This window comes from Metopolophium dirhodum, chromosome 7, assembly GCF_019925205.1.
Source record: "Metopolophium dirhodum isolate CAU chromosome 7, ASM1992520v1, whole genome shotgun sequence".
In the NCBI taxonomy this organism is placed as follows: Eukaryota; Metazoa; Arthropoda; class Insecta; order Hemiptera; family Aphididae; genus Metopolophium; species Metopolophium dirhodum.
In genome coordinates this window covers 17,111,392-17,130,645 of record NC_083566.1, presented here as the reverse complement: position 1 = coordinate 17,130,645, position 19,254 = coordinate 17,111,392, and the positions used below count along the sequence as shown (strand labels likewise).

General features: G+C 32.1%; 4 protein-coding genes across 7 annotated transcripts; 1 reads left to right on the top strand and 3 right to left on the bottom strand.

Annotated features, from left to right (window-relative positions):
* Positions 1 to 4,853: 4,853 nt before the first annotated feature.
* LOC132948595 (metalloendopeptidase OMA1, mitochondrial-like) lies at positions 4,854 to 6,802 on the bottom strand. Its single transcript, XM_061019132.1, has 2 exons — positions 6,219 to 6,802; positions 4,854 to 6,151 (listed from the first exon to the last, which is right to left on the bottom strand). Exons 1-2 carry the CDS (start codon positions 6,401 to 6,403, stop codon positions 5,137 to 5,139), a joined length of 1,200 nt encoding a protein of 399 aa, XP_060875115.1. The 5' UTR covers positions 6,404 to 6,802; the 3' UTR covers positions 4,854 to 5,136.
* Positions 6,803 to 7,252: 450 nt separating this feature from the next.
* On the top strand, positions 7,253 to 12,888 carry LOC132948594 (GDP-fucose protein O-fucosyltransferase 2-like). Of its 4 annotated transcripts, XM_061019127.1 has the most exons (8): positions 7,253 to 7,268; positions 7,685 to 8,104; positions 8,426 to 8,543; positions 8,612 to 8,750; positions 9,159 to 9,387; positions 9,920 to 10,218; positions 10,294 to 10,423; positions 10,493 to 12,888. In XM_061019127.1, the coding sequence occupies exons 2-8, from the start codon at positions 7,962 to 7,964 to the stop codon at positions 10,641 to 10,643; spliced, it is 1,209 nt and encodes a 402-aa protein (XP_060875110.1). In that variant the 5' UTR covers positions 7,253 to 7,268; positions 7,685 to 7,961; the 3' UTR covers positions 10,644 to 12,888. The 4 variants fall into 4 exon arrangements, with proteins under 4 accessions (XP_060875110.1, XP_060875111.1, XP_060875114.1 ...); XM_061019128.1 differs by lacking the exon at positions 7,253 to 7,268 and having other exon boundaries at positions 7,464 to 8,104; positions 8,426 to 8,519; XM_061019131.1 differs by lacking the exon at positions 7,253 to 7,268 and having other exon boundaries at positions 8,000 to 8,138; positions 8,426 to 8,519.
* On the bottom strand, positions 10,706 to 11,790 carry LOC132948449 (uncharacterized). Its single transcript, XM_061018901.1, has 3 exons — positions 11,500 to 11,790; positions 11,187 to 11,427; positions 10,706 to 11,115 (listed from the first exon to the last, which is right to left on the bottom strand). The coding sequence occupies exons 1-3, from the start codon at positions 11,788 to 11,790 to the stop codon at positions 10,706 to 10,708; spliced, it is 942 nt and encodes a 313-aa protein (XP_060874884.1).
* Positions 12,889 to 15,363: 2,475 nt separating the features above from the next.
* On the bottom strand, positions 15,364 to 17,890 carry LOC132949370 (glycerol kinase 2-like). Its single transcript, XM_061020228.1, has one exon. The coding sequence runs from the start codon at positions 17,738 to 17,740 to the stop codon at positions 15,902 to 15,904; it is 1,839 nt and encodes a 612-aa protein (XP_060876211.1). The 5' UTR covers positions 17,741 to 17,890; the 3' UTR covers positions 15,364 to 15,901.
* Between the last annotated feature and the right edge of the window lie 1,364 nt (positions 17,891 to 19,254).

Here is a 19,254-nt window from a genome sequence, read left to right as displayed (position 1 = left end):
TATCCATAAATTTGAATTGTAAAGAATACTTTAACATATTAGACAATATGACGTGTGTTACTGTTTTAGAGTAATAGTGTATTTAATGTTTTAATATTTGCCATTTGGTCACCTCATGTAAAAATACGTAAAATACGTGTCGAACCCGTCACTGGTCACTGGCATAATATCGTATATATACTTTGTTACAGGTTACTAAGTCTTTGTACAGGATGATTCTTTTTTAAATGTACATGTTACTGTATGCCTGTATGAATACTACTTATTATATTAAATCTTGTTTGTTTTCCACGACGCTTTTGAAAATTATGACCGCTCATTAATTTTCCCACCAGAATAGTTACTGGATAAGTTGAAATTAAGTTGAATGAAGATTTTAATATAAAAAAGGTGGATAAGTGGATGTCGCTCTGTTGTACGGTAGGTTACAAGTGGGTCACTGTAATGGATGGTGTTAAATTTGAATTCAATGATATAATATCATTGTATAAGAAAAACGATTCTGAGCGAAAACGGTCAGTCATTCTATGATATTACCAAGTATATTTGATGATATTATTGTGAATAAAGTAATTTATATATAACCTATTTACGTGGAGCCTTGTTTTAAATTTTCAATCCTTAGCCATAAAAGTTATAAATTTTTAACTACAAAATAATTAATAAATTATAAATTTGATAAATGTTGTCAACATTTGAACTTTAAATGCTTATAAAAAAAAATTGTGCCTATGTATTTTTAATATTTTTCAACTGCTATTAGAACGATATATCAGGAGCCTTATATTAAATTTTAACGCTTTTTTACCCAACAAATAAAAATTTATTGATATTTATAGAAAAAAAAACTAAAAAAATTGAAAACTGACAATGTCCGAAAACAGCTCAAAAAGAGTCAAAATATTTTCAACATTTTATGGTGTATAGAAAATGCTAATATGAACATTCAGTGAAATTTTGAAGTATCTACAGTCATTTGTTTTTTAATTACAATAAAATAAGAAAATTGTTACATGAGTAATCGAGTAAATATCAAATGTTGTAAAAATATAAATTTCAGACGCTCATAAAAATTTAATTTAAATTTCTTCTAGACATTTTTTTTTTTGATAAAGGTAGACAAACTTATGACTAATCTTATATTATATTTTCAAATCTTAGATTTAAAAAGAAAAATTTTTATGAATTCTCAACTCAAAATAATTTGCTATTTTTCGTGATTTTTCCGTATTTTGGCAAAATTTGAACTTTAAATGCTTATAATTAAAAACTGTGACTAAGGATTTTTAATTTTTTTCATCTGCCTTTGAAACAATAACCTAGGAGCCTTCTATTAAATTTTCAAGCTTTTTTAATCAACAGATAAAATTTTATTGATATTTATAGAAAAAAAAACTAAAAAAATTGAAAACTGACAATGGCCGTAAACAGCTCAAAAAGAGTCAAAATATTTTGTAAATTTTATGGTGTATAGAAAATGCTAATATAAACATTCAGTCAAAATTTCATGTCCCTACGGTCATTTGTTTAAGAGTTACACCAAAAACCAAAATCTATTTTCTCGAAAACAGATTTTGCGTAAAAATTCCCGTTTTTCCTTAATTTTTCTTTTGTTTTTCACGTCGTTTGTGAAAACTACTGGGAAATTTTTACTTTTGACCCCCCAAAGTACCAACTAGATTCACTTTCCTATCAGAAAAGTTACTGTTGAAGAAAATCCAAGCACTTTAACTGTCCTAAAAGGTGATGACAGACACAAAAATAAAAAAAAAAATTAAAAATTAAAAAAAAAAGGTGGATAAGTGGATGTCGCTCTGCTGTACAGTAGGTTACAAGTGGGTCACATCAGATGTATTGGACCTGCGACACAGAAGCACCTTCACGCCACCAGCCATTATACAAGACGACTACTACTACAACAACAATATATATTATATACATTATTCTGTTATAATAAACTATATACAATTACTGTTTTAATTTGACTATTATTTTATTTCAAAACAACATCTTTCTGGATCCTGAAGGGGCAGCACGTAACACTATGAAGAAACATTTCATGTTCGAATGTTTCTATGAAAACAACGACTTTCCACGACCCGAACGACACTTGCGCAATACGCATGCCGTCCATACCAAAGGAGTCGTCCATATCAAAAGAGCCGGCATCCCTTATAAGGAGTACAGCATCGGAAGATGATCTGCTGATATACCAATGTGCCATAGCCATTGAGACCAAAGTCACTTCACGCCACTCATATCGACACAACTTGTACACTGTTATAATTTTTGCCAAATAAACTATCATTAATTGTTGAAAAATTGTCTTCAACTACTTATTAAAAAACCACCAATATCTGGATCGCTGGTAGGCGGCAGCCCGCATACAACAATAGGTACTTTTGCTACCTATTTTTATAGAATTAATAATTTATTTGACAGTTAATTTTTATAAATAAATAAGTCGGTTTTTTTTCCCTATTATGGATTCATTATAATCTCTTGTATTATAATTATAATACAAGAGATTATCAGACCATAAAACTATTGTAAACAAAATGGAAATTAAATATTAAATTACATTTTTAATTTGTATTCTGATATCATAACTCTATAATATGTTCTGGTAATAAAAAACAGAAAGACTATAAAATAAATTATAATGTATAAAAGTCAAAACGTGTTAGACCCTCAACAAAATAGGTTTTTTTTATTCACTTCATAGTAGTTCATATAATTACTAGGCAGTAGGCACCTGTATTGAATACATAATAAATAATATTATAATAATATAAATAGGTAAATACCTACTTGGAAACCTAAACACGTTTATCACATAGCTATTTATTTGTTTGTATTTTATTTGATAAATTGTTATTGGCTTTAATAGTTTAACGTACAATTTAACCTAATGTCTAAAGTAATATGAATATAAAACCATAAATACCTTTCGGAGCACGGGTTCAGCAATTCTTTCTAACTCGAAATACATTTATTTATAACACAATGAACTGTTTTATATTCTGAGCTTAGTACCTACTTTGTAATGATATTAGAATATCCTGTGCCACTGCATTTTCGAAAAGTATTTTCGCTGCGTAGTTTTAACTACAAAATATTAGTGCAGATTTATCAATATAATATTCGATTTGCGGGATGTCGCCACTGGGTGACTTCCCCCTCCCGTCAATCAAATCTCATCAAATTTACTTATTGTATAACATGTAAATACAGATTGTAAATATATCAATTTTATAAAATAAAAAATAAAAATAAAAAAATAAATATTGGATGTTAAAATATTCCGTATTTTAATTTATTTAACAGTTCTAATGGCATTTATCAGTGTCGTAGCCGACATTGCTAACCTAATACACTGCTTCATTGTCGTGTCGTGAGTTACTAAACTCGTCCATTACGAACACTTCTCCCACAGTTTGATCGTTAATGCCATTTTACTATTCCATCTCATTTCTTATAATTAATGATTTCTCCGTAAATTAATTATTTTCATACAACCGCCGTCAGGAGTTTTGATATTTCATAGCTATAAGTTTTTCGCCACAGTTGTTCAACACTTAACAACTGCGGCGCGGCCTACTTGTAGTTTACGTTACAGACATTTTCAGTTTTCAATTTTAGATTCTGAGCGAAGCAAAGAATGTATCGATTTTACAATGATGTGTTTTTTTTTTATTTTTGTGTCAGTTTTCAATTTTTTTAGTTTTTTTTTTCTATAAATATCAATAAAATTTTATTTGTTGGGTAAAAAAGCGTGAAAATTTAATATAAGGCTCCTGATATATCGTTCTAATAGCAGTTGAAAAATATTAAAAATACATAGGCACAGTTTTTTTTTATAAGCATTAAAGTTAAAATTTTGACAACATTTATCAAATTTATAATTTGTTAATTATTTTGTAGTTAAAAATGTATAAAATGTTTAACTTTTATGGCTAAGGATTGAAAATTTAAAACAAGGCTCCACGTAAATATGTTATATATAAATTACTTTATTCACAATAATATCATCAAATATACTTGGTAAAATCATAGGCTGACTGACCGTTTTCGCTCAGAATCGTTTTTCTAATACAATGATATTATATCATTGAATTCAAATTTAACACCATCCATTACAGTGACCCACTTGTAATATACTGTACAGCAGAGCGACATCCACATACCCACCTTTTTTTAGTTTTTTTTGTTATGAATGTCAATACAATTTTATTCATCTATAGCTAAATAAAAATACAAAAATATACCATCTACCTAAATGCAGTAATCATAATATCTAAGTTATACATTTTTATGTTCACCTCAAGTACAATAACTTTAATATTAATTTTTGTTTTAGCATGTAGGACATAGCAAAACAATTATTTAATTCTTCAATTATAGGATAAGGTTAGAGGTAAGATTTAGGTATAATAAAAATGTAGACAACTTAAAATGTGTGCACAAGAGTAGGTATCAGAGTTATAGACATATGCAGAATTTTTTTCACTAGGAGTGTATAATAATTTTATCCGAATAACTCTTCCTTGAATTACCTACTACTATATTATACATTACTTATTTATACAGGATGATTTTTGATTAAAGTTAATTTTTTTAAGTTTATAATGTATCTACATAAAAGAATATGTTAAGTTTAATAATTGTTATACATTTTAAATATAGGCAAGCAAAATATTAATTTCATCATCACAGTCCACTGAAGTATAATTATTGTTTGAATATATTGTGATAAATATTTTAAGCATAGGAGGATGTAAAACATTTGTAGAAAACAAACAACAAAATTCTTCAGAGAACATTTTTTTTTACTAAAAAAGAAAAAAAGGCTATTGTGTTTTGCTTAGATTTATATTTCGTGGGGTGAAAAATATCACTAATCTACCATTGCACAGAACCACATCATTATTAAATACAAAACAAAAGTAAATTATGGTAACATTAGTTTAAATCACTGTATATTATAATATACCGTGGTTTAAATTAAGAATACAAATGAATTATCTTGATATTAAAATTATAATTCATGACAACATTGTGTTTATCAAATTATATAATAAAAAGCACCATATTATTATAAGCAATTTATAATTTTTGGACAAAAATTCTTAATTGTTAAAACAATGAGAATCTTGACCAGTGACTTATATCTAAGGACGGACATCCATTTTGTTGTCTTAATTGTAACGCATATGGTAAAAGATCTTCAATATATTTGACACGTTTTCTGTGAGTCGGATGTGTGGACAACCACCATGTTTCGTCATTATTTGGATCAAGCTTTTCCATTCGCTTCCAGAAAATTGGCGCCTGACGAACATCAATACACGCATTGGCTGCTAGCATCAAGCCATACTTGTCAGCCTCGATTTCCTGGTCACGTTCATAGGGCAATAACATTGCTATACTTTTAAAATAATGACCGAATACATAACACAAAATAGCTTCTGGCATTGGAAACACAGCCCACATTATGGTCAGCGGTATAAGCCAAAGCATTTCAAGTAAATGTTCTCTACTCAAACGTACTGCATGATGATCAAGAAAACAATGAGCAATTTCATGTGACAAGACAACACCTACTTGCTGGTCATTAGCTGCATATAGTAACCCTGTAAAGACTATTATCATGCCATTTGGCAGAACCATAGCGTTAATTCTTGGATCGTTGACAACTACCAGAGACCATTTTCGATTTTTTAAGAGGTCAAACGGCTTATTGGCTTTGATTACCAGCATTGCTATGGACAAAGCTCGCTTGTAAAGAGGATGTGATGTATCCAACACAGCTTGTTGGTTTTCACTCAACAATTCTTTGGCAATTGAATTTGCCAGCTCTTCCATTTGTTGATGTGTAAAAAGAATTAACCGACGTTTACCAGTTATTGGGTCAAGCTCCATGTGAGCAGCACAGTACACGAAAAACAAACCAATGGCACTAGCTATGGCAGCAGTTATTTGCTTCCGACGTTTGTGTATGGTGTACCAGAACTGTTGTTTCTCTTTTGCACTCAGCTTTGTCCACCAGCGGCGTATTCGTATCCCTAACATCATAGCAAAAAACTTTGCAACTGGACGCAACACTATTGCTGCTATTGGAGGGAATGGAAGGCGGTTGACAGGTGAAACACTGAATTAAAATAAAAATATTTCCATTTAGAATATGAAATAATTTCATAGTATTCCTCCAAGTATACCTGAAATACTTTTTGCATGACTGCAGATGACTAGTTCCACCATTGACCACAAGTGGAGACCGGTACCAATGGACGGTGGTAGGCATGCGACAGGTGTACGAAAATCGCTTACATTTTCCATATGGGTGCATGTGCAAACTGCGCGTTTGAAGACACAGCTTCCTTAAGCCATTGGCGCAAAACATTTCTGATACAACTTTTGCTGTCAAACAACTGATGACGTGCAGTCTGGGCCACAGCTGAACATTAAAGTTTTCATACTATTGAATCCAATTACAGTAGGTACAATGCAAAGATGAAGTCTATTTGAAAGACATATTTTGCAAAAGCTACGCTCAATGAAACTTAAAAACAACAATACATAATATTGTTGTTGTTCAAATAATTATTTTGATTTTTTTGATGGTAACGCTAAATAAATAAAATTTTTTTTAGCTTATTTACGTTGACAATCACAGAATTCTATGCTATAAATTATAATATAGAAGAAATAATATAATATGTAATAATACCTATTATTTATTTAAATATTATATAGAAATTTGTATTGAGTGTTGACTGATTTCGTACTAATGGTTACATACTAACGTCTGATATGGAAATAATAGTCTGTGATAATATGCCAGTCAGCTGATTAATATAAATATCAAAACACGGTTCTATACATAACAAATTAAATTTGTCATGGTTTTATAGTGTTCATAGTATACCTATTACCTACTATTATTATTACAATAATTATTATTAAATACAATATTGAATATACATTAATAAATAATAATTATTAATATATATATATAAATTATATATATAATTATTAATTATATAAATTATTAATAATAGTATTCGACATTCGTTAGTATTATGCTACTATCGTTGTTATTTGTTCTGTGGTCTGTGACTATGACGCCCTGTATACCACGGATTCAAGGCCATACAACTATACCAATATACCACTACTGCAGGGGTCTCCAACCAAAATTTAAGACGGGTAAAATCTGTGGTACGCTTCGGCACCACGGGCCAAATTTTTTTAGATAGGCAAGAGAGGTAATGAAATTAAAGATTTATAAGAATTGTTTTTAGTAACTTATTTTATTGAATATACTTTCAAAACATCAATTAGCTTGGCGGGTCGGTTTGAAAAGCTTGAAGGGTCGGAATTAGCGGCCGTTTGCTATAGCATTGATTGCTGTGATGTCCGGGCGAACAGCTGGATCACTTGCCTCTTAATAAAAGTTTTTGATAAATATGGCTCTCGCGGCAAATGTCTGGTTTGCCGCGGACGAACATGGCGCACGCGGCAGCCGCGCGTAGTCGATACCCACCTTGTGACCACTGACCCGTGAGTGAGTGGTCGTACCCCTGATAATAATTTTACATTTATGGTCGCGACGAAAATACCGTGTGATACAGTGATAAGATAATCATATTATTATTATTATTATTATTTTAATTTTTTGTAGTCGAGGCGGCAGCGGCGTGGTGGCCGCTGGTCTAGACAGTGGTCTCTTCACTTCACTCTATAAGTCGACGAAACGAATGACTCCTTCAAATTGCCAAGTACCTATAATATTGCAGAGACTAGAGGCCTATTGATTTGTATGCTGTAAAATTATTTACTCGTGTCGGACGACCGCCGACTGTGAGGCGGAATTTAGCGGCAATGCTGTAAATAATGTCCGCATTCCATGCAGAGTCGCGTTATGAATTTTAAGTTTAAAATTTAAAAATCACCGAAACATGCATCTGGACACTGCGCGTTGGTACGCGTTGGTATTGTTAACTGCTATCCAATTCAGGTGTTCAAAGTGTGCGGTTGACAACAGCCAGTTGGACGAAGAAGAAATATTGGCCGGTCATTCTGTACTCGACACATTGCCTCGGTTAGTTGGACTTAAGTATCATCATCAATTATAGGTAGATATTGAAAACATTTATTTCAGCTCTCATCAAGTTAGGTCCAAAATTAAGATATTTTTCTCTTGTTATAAACTTATAAATTCTGAAATGTGATAGATGTTATCTACACATTTAATCTAAATGATCTTTGGTGTTGGACGTTGGTTAGGAACATTGTTTAGAAAGCTACTTTTAAAATATGATAATTATAATATTATATTATTTAAATTATAATATTTTAAATTTTAATGGTTCTTAATATAAATGTTTGTGTAATAGAATGATAGGTTTTTGATTTTGTTTAGATATGTTTTGTATGATGTCAACAAACCTGAAGGATTTAATTTACGCCGTGATGTGTTCATACGAATGGCATCTTTTATACATCATATGAATAAGGTGTCTGATTATCATTGGTTTTTGGTAAACATTTTTTATTTTTATTCCAATTCCTATAGATATAACTATATTTTGTTAAATTGTTATTTTAGGTGTTGCCACCATGGCATCGTTTATATCATTGGAGATCATCAAATCTTGTGCAGGACTGTCTTCCATGGAGTCTATTTTTTAATGTGGATTCCATTAAAAAAAGTACTCCAGTTGTTGAATTACATGAATTTTTCCAAAGTAACTATATTACATTTTTAAATATTTCATAATTAGGGTTTGGGACTTATAGCACCAACATTATTAAAAATATGCAACTTAAAATAATTTAAATATGCAACTACCTAACTTATTTTTAAATAACTAAAAAATCTTGATGTATTAAATTTTAAGTTTTAACAATTTCTTTAATTTTATTGTTGATGTTGAGTAACTAAATATTGCCTATCTACACATGCCTTAATTTCACAAAGTTAAAATTAAAAATCAGTATGCTATGACTCGTACTATACCTTTATTTGTAGACTCTTAACAGTAAAAAAAAAAAAACAATAATATGTCAAATAATAATAAAAATGGAACAAGTCCTGAACTCTGATCATAATTTACCATAATATTAACCTAACCTTATAACATGTAACACATTAGTGAATGGATTAAGACCATTGGATGCCCAAGTTACATTACAAGATTTTAATGTGAAGTCGTTTGAACAATACCCAGACTTTTCAGACAAATGGGAAGTAGCCCATTGCAAAGATCAAGTCCAAAAAGAATTTTGGAACCTAAGAAACCTTACATTTACCAAATCATTATGTATATCATTCCAAGGAATTTCCACTCTACTAGCTGACATTGTTCAGGAGTTACAACCAAGGTAATAGATTCAATAATTTAATACGAAGATATTATAGGTACAACCCATATCAATTTATTAATTATGACTGACACAAATCAGATTAACTAATAATAAACTTGTTATGTTAAACCAAGTTATGTCTATGATATCATCATCGTTGAAGACTTTTTAACAATTTGTTAAGTAAATTATTATTATTTTTTAAACTTATTATTTAAAAAAATAAAAATAAATTTATAACTATCTAAATAAGTTTTTTAATTTAAAACCAGTACCTATAATACTTACTATATAGGTACAATTTTATAATAATATCTGGCGAGTGAAAAATTCAGTTTTAATGTTAATGGTAGGTAAATACTAATTGGTGGTTTTATCAATCGTAAAATTATTTTTGTCTTATACCATGTTAGTCATACCGAAAAGAAACGTTTGTAGTCAAATGTTTGTAGTGCATATTGTAATTTTTCAAATTAAATTTAGTAATGTGTTTAATTGTTTTATATAATTACTATGATTAATTAAGTGTTTTGTTTGTTTTTAATATTAGAACTATTATATTTGACCATGCGGAGTTGGCATTGCACAATTATTATGGTGGGCAAGAGTATTGGATGATTAGAAAAAGTATGCAATTCAGCAAAAACCTGCATGAAATTGCTAAGGAGTTTAAGAAAAAAAATTTAAATCAAGATTACTTGTGTGCACACTTGCGTCGCAGAGATTTTTTATACGGCCATCCTAGTGATGTACCCAGTATTAAAAATACAGCTAGACAGATTAAAGAGAAATTAAGTTTGTTGAACAATATTAAAACAGTTTATGTAGCAACCGACGCTTCAAAAACAGGCAAATATTTGATAATGAATACTTGATTTAGTTATAACTATGTTGAATGCCACTTGAATATAATTTTTGTTTTAGAAGTTGAAGAACTTAAAAATTATTTACAACCTAATCAAATGTTTAAATTTGAGGCTGATAAGAAAACCTTGAACAATTTTTTGGATGGTGGGGTAGCAATAATTGATCAAATAATATGTTCACAAGCAAAGTGAGTTTCTTATTTTTGTTATTTTAAGATTTAGTTACAACAACTTTAAAATCATTTTATTATTTTTAGCTATTTCATTGGAACATCCAAATCCACGTTTTCATTCCGAATTCAAGAGGAGAGAGAAATTCTTGGATTGCCAGTAGAAACTACTTTCAATAGCTTTTGTGGGGAGAACATTGAGTGTACACAACCTACTAAATGGAGACTTGTTGATTAATGTTGTTGTTGTATAGTAGACTCTTGCAAAGTCTCGTGGTCATCGATAAATGGTTATTCCGTTTATTGGTATCTTGCATTGTCGTATTTCAGTTTGATTTTCATCTCCTTATTAAAGCGGGATAAGAACGTTCCGGCAGTGAAAAACTTCATGTCCAGTAACTGTGCAGCGTTCTTGCGGTTAACTGGGTTAAACTGCAGACAATATGTGACTATTTCTACCAAGTATATCGGCCAACAGGCATACACTTTTCGAAGTGCCAAGGCAGTTTTCGAAGCTGTATAAGATTGAGACAATGGTGCATAACTAGCCTCTAAATTAAGGCTATAACCGTGTTTACGTAAGAACTTGTCTACAACTATCAAGTCACAGTTGTCACATCCCAGTATTTTTGTAATGCCATACAATTGACTGGTGATCGTGTCTTCAGCGACAAGAGGCATCTTGTTGACCAATTCCGTGAACAAAATGCCTATAAAATAACATAAAATATCCATGTACAATATCCATGTTTCTCGGTATACTCATTGACTGTACATTTACCGACTGACCAAATGTCCACAGTAGCATCATAATTTGTTGAATTCATCAGCATTTCCGGGGCCTGGTACCAGACAGTGCCCATCTCAGTGCTGAGGTCTAGTGTTCGGTTTTTGCTAAACATGCGGGACACCCCAAAGTCACAGATCTTGATTATGCCATTGGCTGAAAGCAAAATGTTTTCTGGCTTGACGTCGCGGTGCACAACATTCTGACTATGTACATAGTTAAGTCCTCTCAATACCTTTAAAATTTTTTCCAAGGTCAGGACAGATAAAGTTAGGTTAATACTGTAGTTTCATGGAAATATATTTACTTGGTATACACATTCTTTGGTGGCATCTACTGTTAAAGCTCCGCCGTTTAACTCCAAATATCTGTAAAGGTTGTACCGCATCAACGGGAACACCATATGAACGTGACCATGGTGCCTGAATGCTTCAATCATTGGTACCACATGATCGTCATTGAGTGCTCTCAGCAGACAAATCTCACGCACCATCATCTCGCAGTATCTCTGGTCGTGGGCACCTCGGCGTCCAGTCATCGTGTCACGCAGCCTCTTCACCGCCACCGACTGCCCGTTTGTAACATCAAGACACTTCATAACAGTACCGTAAGTGCCTGCGCCTGCTGAGCCCAACTCCCTGTACTTGTACATAAAATATAATATTATAAGAAAAATGTATTTCCGAGTTAAAACTTAAAATCCAGTTGTATAGGTTTGCCCACAGAATGATAAAAATAAAACTAATATATATTTAATAAAAAAAATATATTAACAGTAGTTGTTATGAGATTTTCACCATGGAAATATTTCTGATTCAACTTTTTTGTGTGTATAAGTACATACTTTTAAAATTATGTGCGACTATTAACCACAGTAAATTATGAATGAATTATAATACTTTATAATGATTCGAATAAACAATATCATGTTGTTAAAAAGTTACAATACTTTTTTTTTAATAGTTTTAATTTTAGAAGTCCATTAAGCAACTAGCTTACTAATGGATTCGTTTTGTACGAAAAAATTTATGTTTAAGAGCATTGGTATGAAAACAACTTGTTCCTAGGATATTATACCTATTGTGTTTTATTTTTTTTTTTTTATTTAAATTGTATAAATAATTTTATTGGCTATCCAGTAACTATTGTTGTTGTTTGTTTTGTCGTGTTTTGGTTACATTTATAACTGATAAAAATGTTAACAATACTCCAAAGTTCTATGGTATTTGTTTTTAAACATAAGGTTTGGTATTGTGCTCACGTATAATTTCAAAATATGTCTAAACGCAATTATCATCACAATTTTTGTCCAAATAATTTGTTTAACTACAATGAGTAAACAATAAATTTACTACAATGTTTGAATATTTCACCACCCAACCACCTATTTTGTACAACTAAAAATAGATAGATTCTTATTGTAGGCATTCTAAACATTTAAGGTTTGTATGTTGATAATTCTAATTGTTTAAAACATTTTAGTATAATATATTGGTCTTGTAGGGTTTTTACTGTGTATAAATCAAATAATACAATTTAATATTCCTTTTTTTTATGTTTTTGATTGTGTTAAGACTTAGAATAATTAGTTCCAACACAAGGGATTAAAATCTCAGGACATCAGTAAATGATATAGTTAGTACACAATATTAAGATATAAACAATGACATATTGTTAATAAAATAATAATTTTGCATTTTTTGTTGATTATAATTTATAAATTTTAATATCATTTTTTTTTTCATTTATTATAGCGATTTAAGTTTTTTTGAAGTTTTTGAATCCAAAATTTTTATTTTAAGATATTTTAAAATCACATGCTTTTACATGATTTTTATATACATTTAAAAAACTATAATTAGGTAGAAGTAAATAAATAAATAATCTAAACCTATAAAAAAAAACAAATAATTTATCGAAGTAGTTGTTTTTCTAAATTATAGAAGTCCAAAACGATCAGTTCTATCTGTAAAACTTTTACAATCCTTTAAAATGTGCATTATCATTTATACGGTATTTATATCGTAATTGTCAAAAATAATAATAATTAATGAAGTACATTATTCAGAATTTTACGTAAAAGAATTTTTGGTTTCTTAGGGTAATAAAATCCCAGCCTTAATTAACTTAACTTTGTACAAATTTTACTATCAATTTGTTTTTTTTTTAATCAATCTTACTATTTCTTATGCATTGAATTTGAATGCAAATATTCTCAAAACCAAATTAAAAGTTGGGAAACCATACATTAAAAAATTACTAAAAACAGTCTAAATTTTAAACTAATTAAATTATATTATTATTTTTAATATCGGATTAAGTAAAATGTGTTCTAAAAAAAATTAAGGATAATTTAAAACGATTATATTATAGTATTTATTTATAAGTAAGTACATAGATATGTTATGGTTATCATTGTATTATATTGATGTCTATAATTACTATAGATTAAATTTGTACTAATAATTGTGTATAATAATTTTTCATATTATGTTGTATCAAAATTGTAATTAAATTAATTAGAAAAAAGCCTTAATGTTCTTTTTTTTGTGCCATCAGATTATTTTGAACTTGAAATAGCATTTTGTTGGTCATAAATAATTTATTTTTAAGCTATGTTTATTATTACATATTCATTAATTTACATTATTTTATTTTGTACTTTTTAGTCATATTTTCCACCAACTTTTGACTTTCTTAAGTACCTATAAAATACATTTTTAGTTGCCCGTATGTTAATCAGGTTGTGTTTTACTACATATAATTTTATCAAATCATACAAATTCACAACCTTTTTATTACCTGCTGATCAAACTTGTAAAGTGTTCTTTTTTAGATTCTGAGCGGAGCGATGAATGTATTGATTTTACAATGATGTATGTTTTTTTTTGTGTGTCATCATGGTTTGGGGCAGTAAAACTGCTTCGGTTTTCTTCAACAGTATCTTGTTCGATGGAAAAGTGAATCTAGTTGGTGAATTCGGCAGGTCAAATTTTAAAATTCCCAATAGTTATCAAAAACGACGGGGAAAACAACATAAAATTTAAGGAAAAACGGAAATTTTTACGCAAAATCGGTTTTCTATAAAATCGATTTTGGTTTTTGGTGTAACTCTAAATCAAAGAAATGTATATACATGAAATTTTCGCTGGTTGTTTATACTTGCATTTTATATACACGATAAAATTTTCAAAATACTTTGATTTGTTTTAAACTGTTTAGGAACAATTTTAGTTTCCAATTTTATTACTATTTGTTGGCTAAAAATGCTTGGAAAATTAATACAAGGCTCCTACTAAATTGTTACAATGACATTCGAAGAATATTGGAAATCCTTAGTCACAGTTTTTTTTAATTATTTAAAGTTCAATTATTGACAAAATACGAGAAAATCACGAAAATTAGCAAATTATTTTGAGTTGAGAATTCATACATATTTTCCTGTTTAAACCTAATGTTTGAAAATGTAATTCAATATTATTCACAAGTTTATCTACCTTAAACAAAAAAAAATGTCTACAAGCAAATCAAATTAAATTTTTATAAGCGTTTGAAGTTCATATTTTTACAATATTGGATATTCACTTGATTTCTCATGTAGGTAGCGATTTTGTTATTTTGTTGTAGATAATTCAAAAACGAATAACTGTAAATACACGAAAATTTCACCGAATGTTTATATTTTAATTTTATATACACCGTACATTTTTGAAAATATTTTGACTTGTTTTGAGCTGTGTACGGGCATTTTCAGTTTTTAATTTTTTTAATTTTTTTTCTATAAATATCAATAAAATTTTATTTGTTGGTAAAAAAGCGTGAACGTTTAATGGAAGGCTCCTGGTATATTGTTACAATAGCAGTTGAAAAATATTAAAAATACATAATATGCACAATTTTTCTTATAAGCATTTAAACTTTTAAGATCGAATTTTGACAAAATTTATCAAATTTAAAATTTAATAATTATTTTGTAGTTAAAAATTTATAAAATGTTCAACTTTTATAGTTAAAGATTGAAAATTAAAAGCAAGGTTCCACGTAATAATAGGTAAACATATAAATTACTTTATTTACAATAATATCATTAAATATACTTACTATATTAATGGTAAATGCAAAAGTGTAAAAGAGTTGCGTACCTATCTGAATATTTAAATGGCTTATTGTCTATTGATTAAAGTATTGGTAATTAGAGGGGGTAGACATAAATATTTTTTCAATAGAAGAGGCACTCTGTTGGCACTGAAGACTAAACCCAGAGCCGAGCGAGCAATAGTAGCGTTCTAATAGTATTTAATAGCTAATACACAATATTTAATATAGCATCACGTTGTCAAAATATTATTAATGATCTTTCTTTTTAGGCCGTAAGTAGCATTAACAACTATTATTCAATAAAGCTCCAAATTAAATAATGACTAGCTATAATTAATCTAAGAATTTAGAAATTAACTTCTTTATTTTAGTACTTATATTGTAGACTGTATAGTGTACTAGTGTGTTCTTTCGTTTTCAATACCAAATTGTTTTAAGTCATTTTGACTTCTTAAAAAATCGATCTCATAACTGTTGCTCTAAAGCCAAAATTGACTGGATGAAGAAAGAGTCGCATTGAGCGAGAAAAATACGCGTAATCGTAAAATCACAGAGTGCGATAAAAAATTCAATGATTTAAATTAAAATATTATTAAAACGTTCACGTGGATTTACATTTTACATGACGTGGTATCGTGCGTTCCGAGTGAGCTATCGGTGTTTACGTTATGCGGTGGTGTGTTGGGCGTCAAATAGTTACGCAAGGCGTAGAGGAGATCATACACCTTCCTGTTGTACCAGAAACCAACGCGGCGAAGTAAATTGGCCAACTGTGAAATGCCGAAGTAGCCGGCCTGCTTGTCGGCGTGGGCCTTTGCGTACCGGTCGTCCAACTCGCGGCCATCCATGGCCACCCAGCCGTAACTCCTGCGCACCGCCTTCGCCCACTGACCGTCCCACGCCAACCGCTGTCCGTCGGTGGAAGTCGGCTCGTAGTCGACGGCCTCGAGTCGGTCCGCGTAATCGACGTTTATCGCGGCCGCGGCCATCCGTGCCGCGCCGCTGACGGCCATGTCCAACCGTTTCACCGCTAACCGACTGCCAGACACGTCTGCCAACCGCTGCATCAGGCCACCCAGCTCAGCACACTGACCGTCCACGTACACGGGGTCTGCTAGTTTTGATGACGAACCGGCCACCACGCACCGGACAATGTCGTTGACGCTGTGGCAGATCGAGTCGACGGCCGCGGCGATCAAGTGTACGCGCCCGGTGTGGCCACCGATGCCACACACCACAGGGCGTGCGTCCGATCGTCCGTACGGCGCCGACGGCAGGCCACCGAACGCCGGCACCATGTACGCCTGATGTTCGGTCATCGTCGGCCTACCCGAAGCGTAGGTGTTCATGCAATCGTCCCACGACTTGGTCAAGCCCATATTCTTCAACCAGCACACGACGGCGCTGGCCCTGGACACTGCCAGCAAGCCGTACACGATTGTCGGACGTCTCCGGTCAGCCATGTTTGGCTCGCAGTAGCCGACCACGGGCCATGGCCCTAAGGTCGGTTGCAAGCGTGGTGGGCCATGGTCGTACGCGCCTAGCACTACAGCCGTCCGGTCTGTCAGCGTGACGGCCACCTGCCCGCGGCGGTAGCACGCCTGAGCGTATAGCACGGCGCTGGGATGAGCCATCGTCACGTGAATGGACAGCCCGTACAGGCGGTCAACAACGATCACCGAGGCCGAGCGTTTGTCCAGCCTGCGGATCGCGGGCCAAGCAGCGGGCGCCAGACCGTGGGACCGCATGGCGTCGAAGTCCCAGCTCAGCGTAGCCAGGTCCAGCAGCCCAGTGTACGACGCGTTCGTCACGTCCGTTTGGTAAGTGTGGCCGCGCGTCAGCTTCCACGTCAGCCACGCGTCCAGTGTGCCAAACCGGCAGTCGTCCGCGGCGCACCGCACGGCCAAAGACCGCTGGAGCAACCATTTCACGGCCGCGGCGGTCCCACCTTCGGCCATCCGAACGTCTGTCCAGTGGATGAAGTTGTGCACCGCTTTGCCGGTGGCCGCGTTCCACGCTACCAACGTGGCCATCTCGTTTATGATGGCTACTGACTTAATGTACGTGACCGGAATGCCGTCCCGACACATCTTGTCCAACGCGTCGCCGATCACCCGCAGCACCGCTTCCCAAACAACGTCCGGGTCCTGTTCTACGTCGCCCTCACTCATCGGCGACTCCCTCTCTGCGGTATAGCTCACCCCCCCATCGGTTACCACGTTGGTGGCCGGTGTGGGTGTCCCCACGACGCATGACGACACCGCCGCCACAGACTGCTGATCTGAGCTTTCACAATTTCTGCCGCCTCTCCGGTCTTTCGACTCTGCGGTTATTAACGTAAACGTCTCTGCCGATGTGACCACTTCGCTGCCGTCCCTGGTCGATACCACTGTGAATCGAACTTCGTCCGACTCGACCGACAGTACCGCTATGACTTCAATTTGTTTCATTTTTTAGTTAAGGTGTATACGGCATAGTGGAGTTTTAATATTTAGATTTTTTGTTTGCTAATTGTTGCTATGTTACGGAAAATGTAAATGTGTAATTTGTAGTAGAGGTACATGATAAATGTTTTTCCTAAGAAATTGTGATTAATGTTGACTGACAAAAAAATCATAACTCTTAATGTGAACATAAAATATGAAAATAAAATACTTACAAAACAATAATGTACATATACGTCATGTATTTTTGTACAAAACATTATACTGAGCTCAATGCTGTAACTGGAACAAATTATCGGGAGGGGTTTTAAACCAAATCATATATTTTCATAGTATAAAATAAATTAACTTAATCATTACCGGTATACAATATTACTATTTATTTAAATAGCGATATATATTTTAATAGAAAAAAAAATTGGAAAATTTTACTTTTTTCAAACTAAGGTGTTTTTGACATACCTGTTGATAGCTTTTTTAATACAAATTTTACTTTAAGTGAATTGGTGAAAGGATCTCCGAGGAAACTTCAAAACTAAGCTAGATATATCTATAGTTGTATCTATATCTATAGTTTACAGCAACGTTAAGTTACAACTTAACCAAAAAAAATTGTCAGAAATGTTTGTTTTAACTAGGAATGGGATTGAACAGTATTTATAACGAAATTTATGTTAATTTTTTAAAAATAAGGAGCTCATTTTGATGCCTCAAAGTGCACTTTACAATTTATTTAAATGGCGATCTATACGTTAAGAGAAGAAAAATTGGAAAATGTTACTTTTTTCAAATGTAGGTGTTGTCTACATACCGGTTGATAGCTTTTTTAATACAAATTTTACTTTTAGTGAATTTTGTGGTAGGAGGATTTCCAAGGGAACTTCAAAACTAAGCTATATAGTTTACGGCAGCGTCAAATAACTATTTTGCTAAAAAAATTTTTAATTTGTTTGTTTTAACTAGGAAAAGGATTGAAAACAGTATTTATAACGCAGTTTATGTTACATAGATTTTTAAAAGGAAGGCGCTTATTTTGACGCCTAAAATTGCGTTATACTATTTATTTAAATGGCGATATATACGTTTAACGAAAAAAAAATTGGAAAATTATAAATAATTATAAAAATTATTTATGTTACTTTTTTTCAAACTTAAATGTTGGCGACATAGGTACCTGTTGATTGCTTTTTTAATATAAATTTTACTTTTAGTGAATTTTGCAGTGGTGGAAGGATTTCTAAGGGAACTTCAAAACTAAGCTAGATAGTTAACGTCAACATCAAGTAACAACTTTGACAAAAAAATGTTCAGAAATAATGTTTTTTCTAAACTTCTAACTAGGAATGGAATTGAAAGTTATGTTATATAGATTTTTAAAAGGAAGGAGATTATTTATACGCCTTAAACTGCGCTATACTATTTATTTAAATGGTGATTTATACGGTAATAGAAAAAAAAATGGAAAATGTTAGGTACTTTTTTTCAAACTTGTGTTAGCGACATACCTGTTGATAATATTG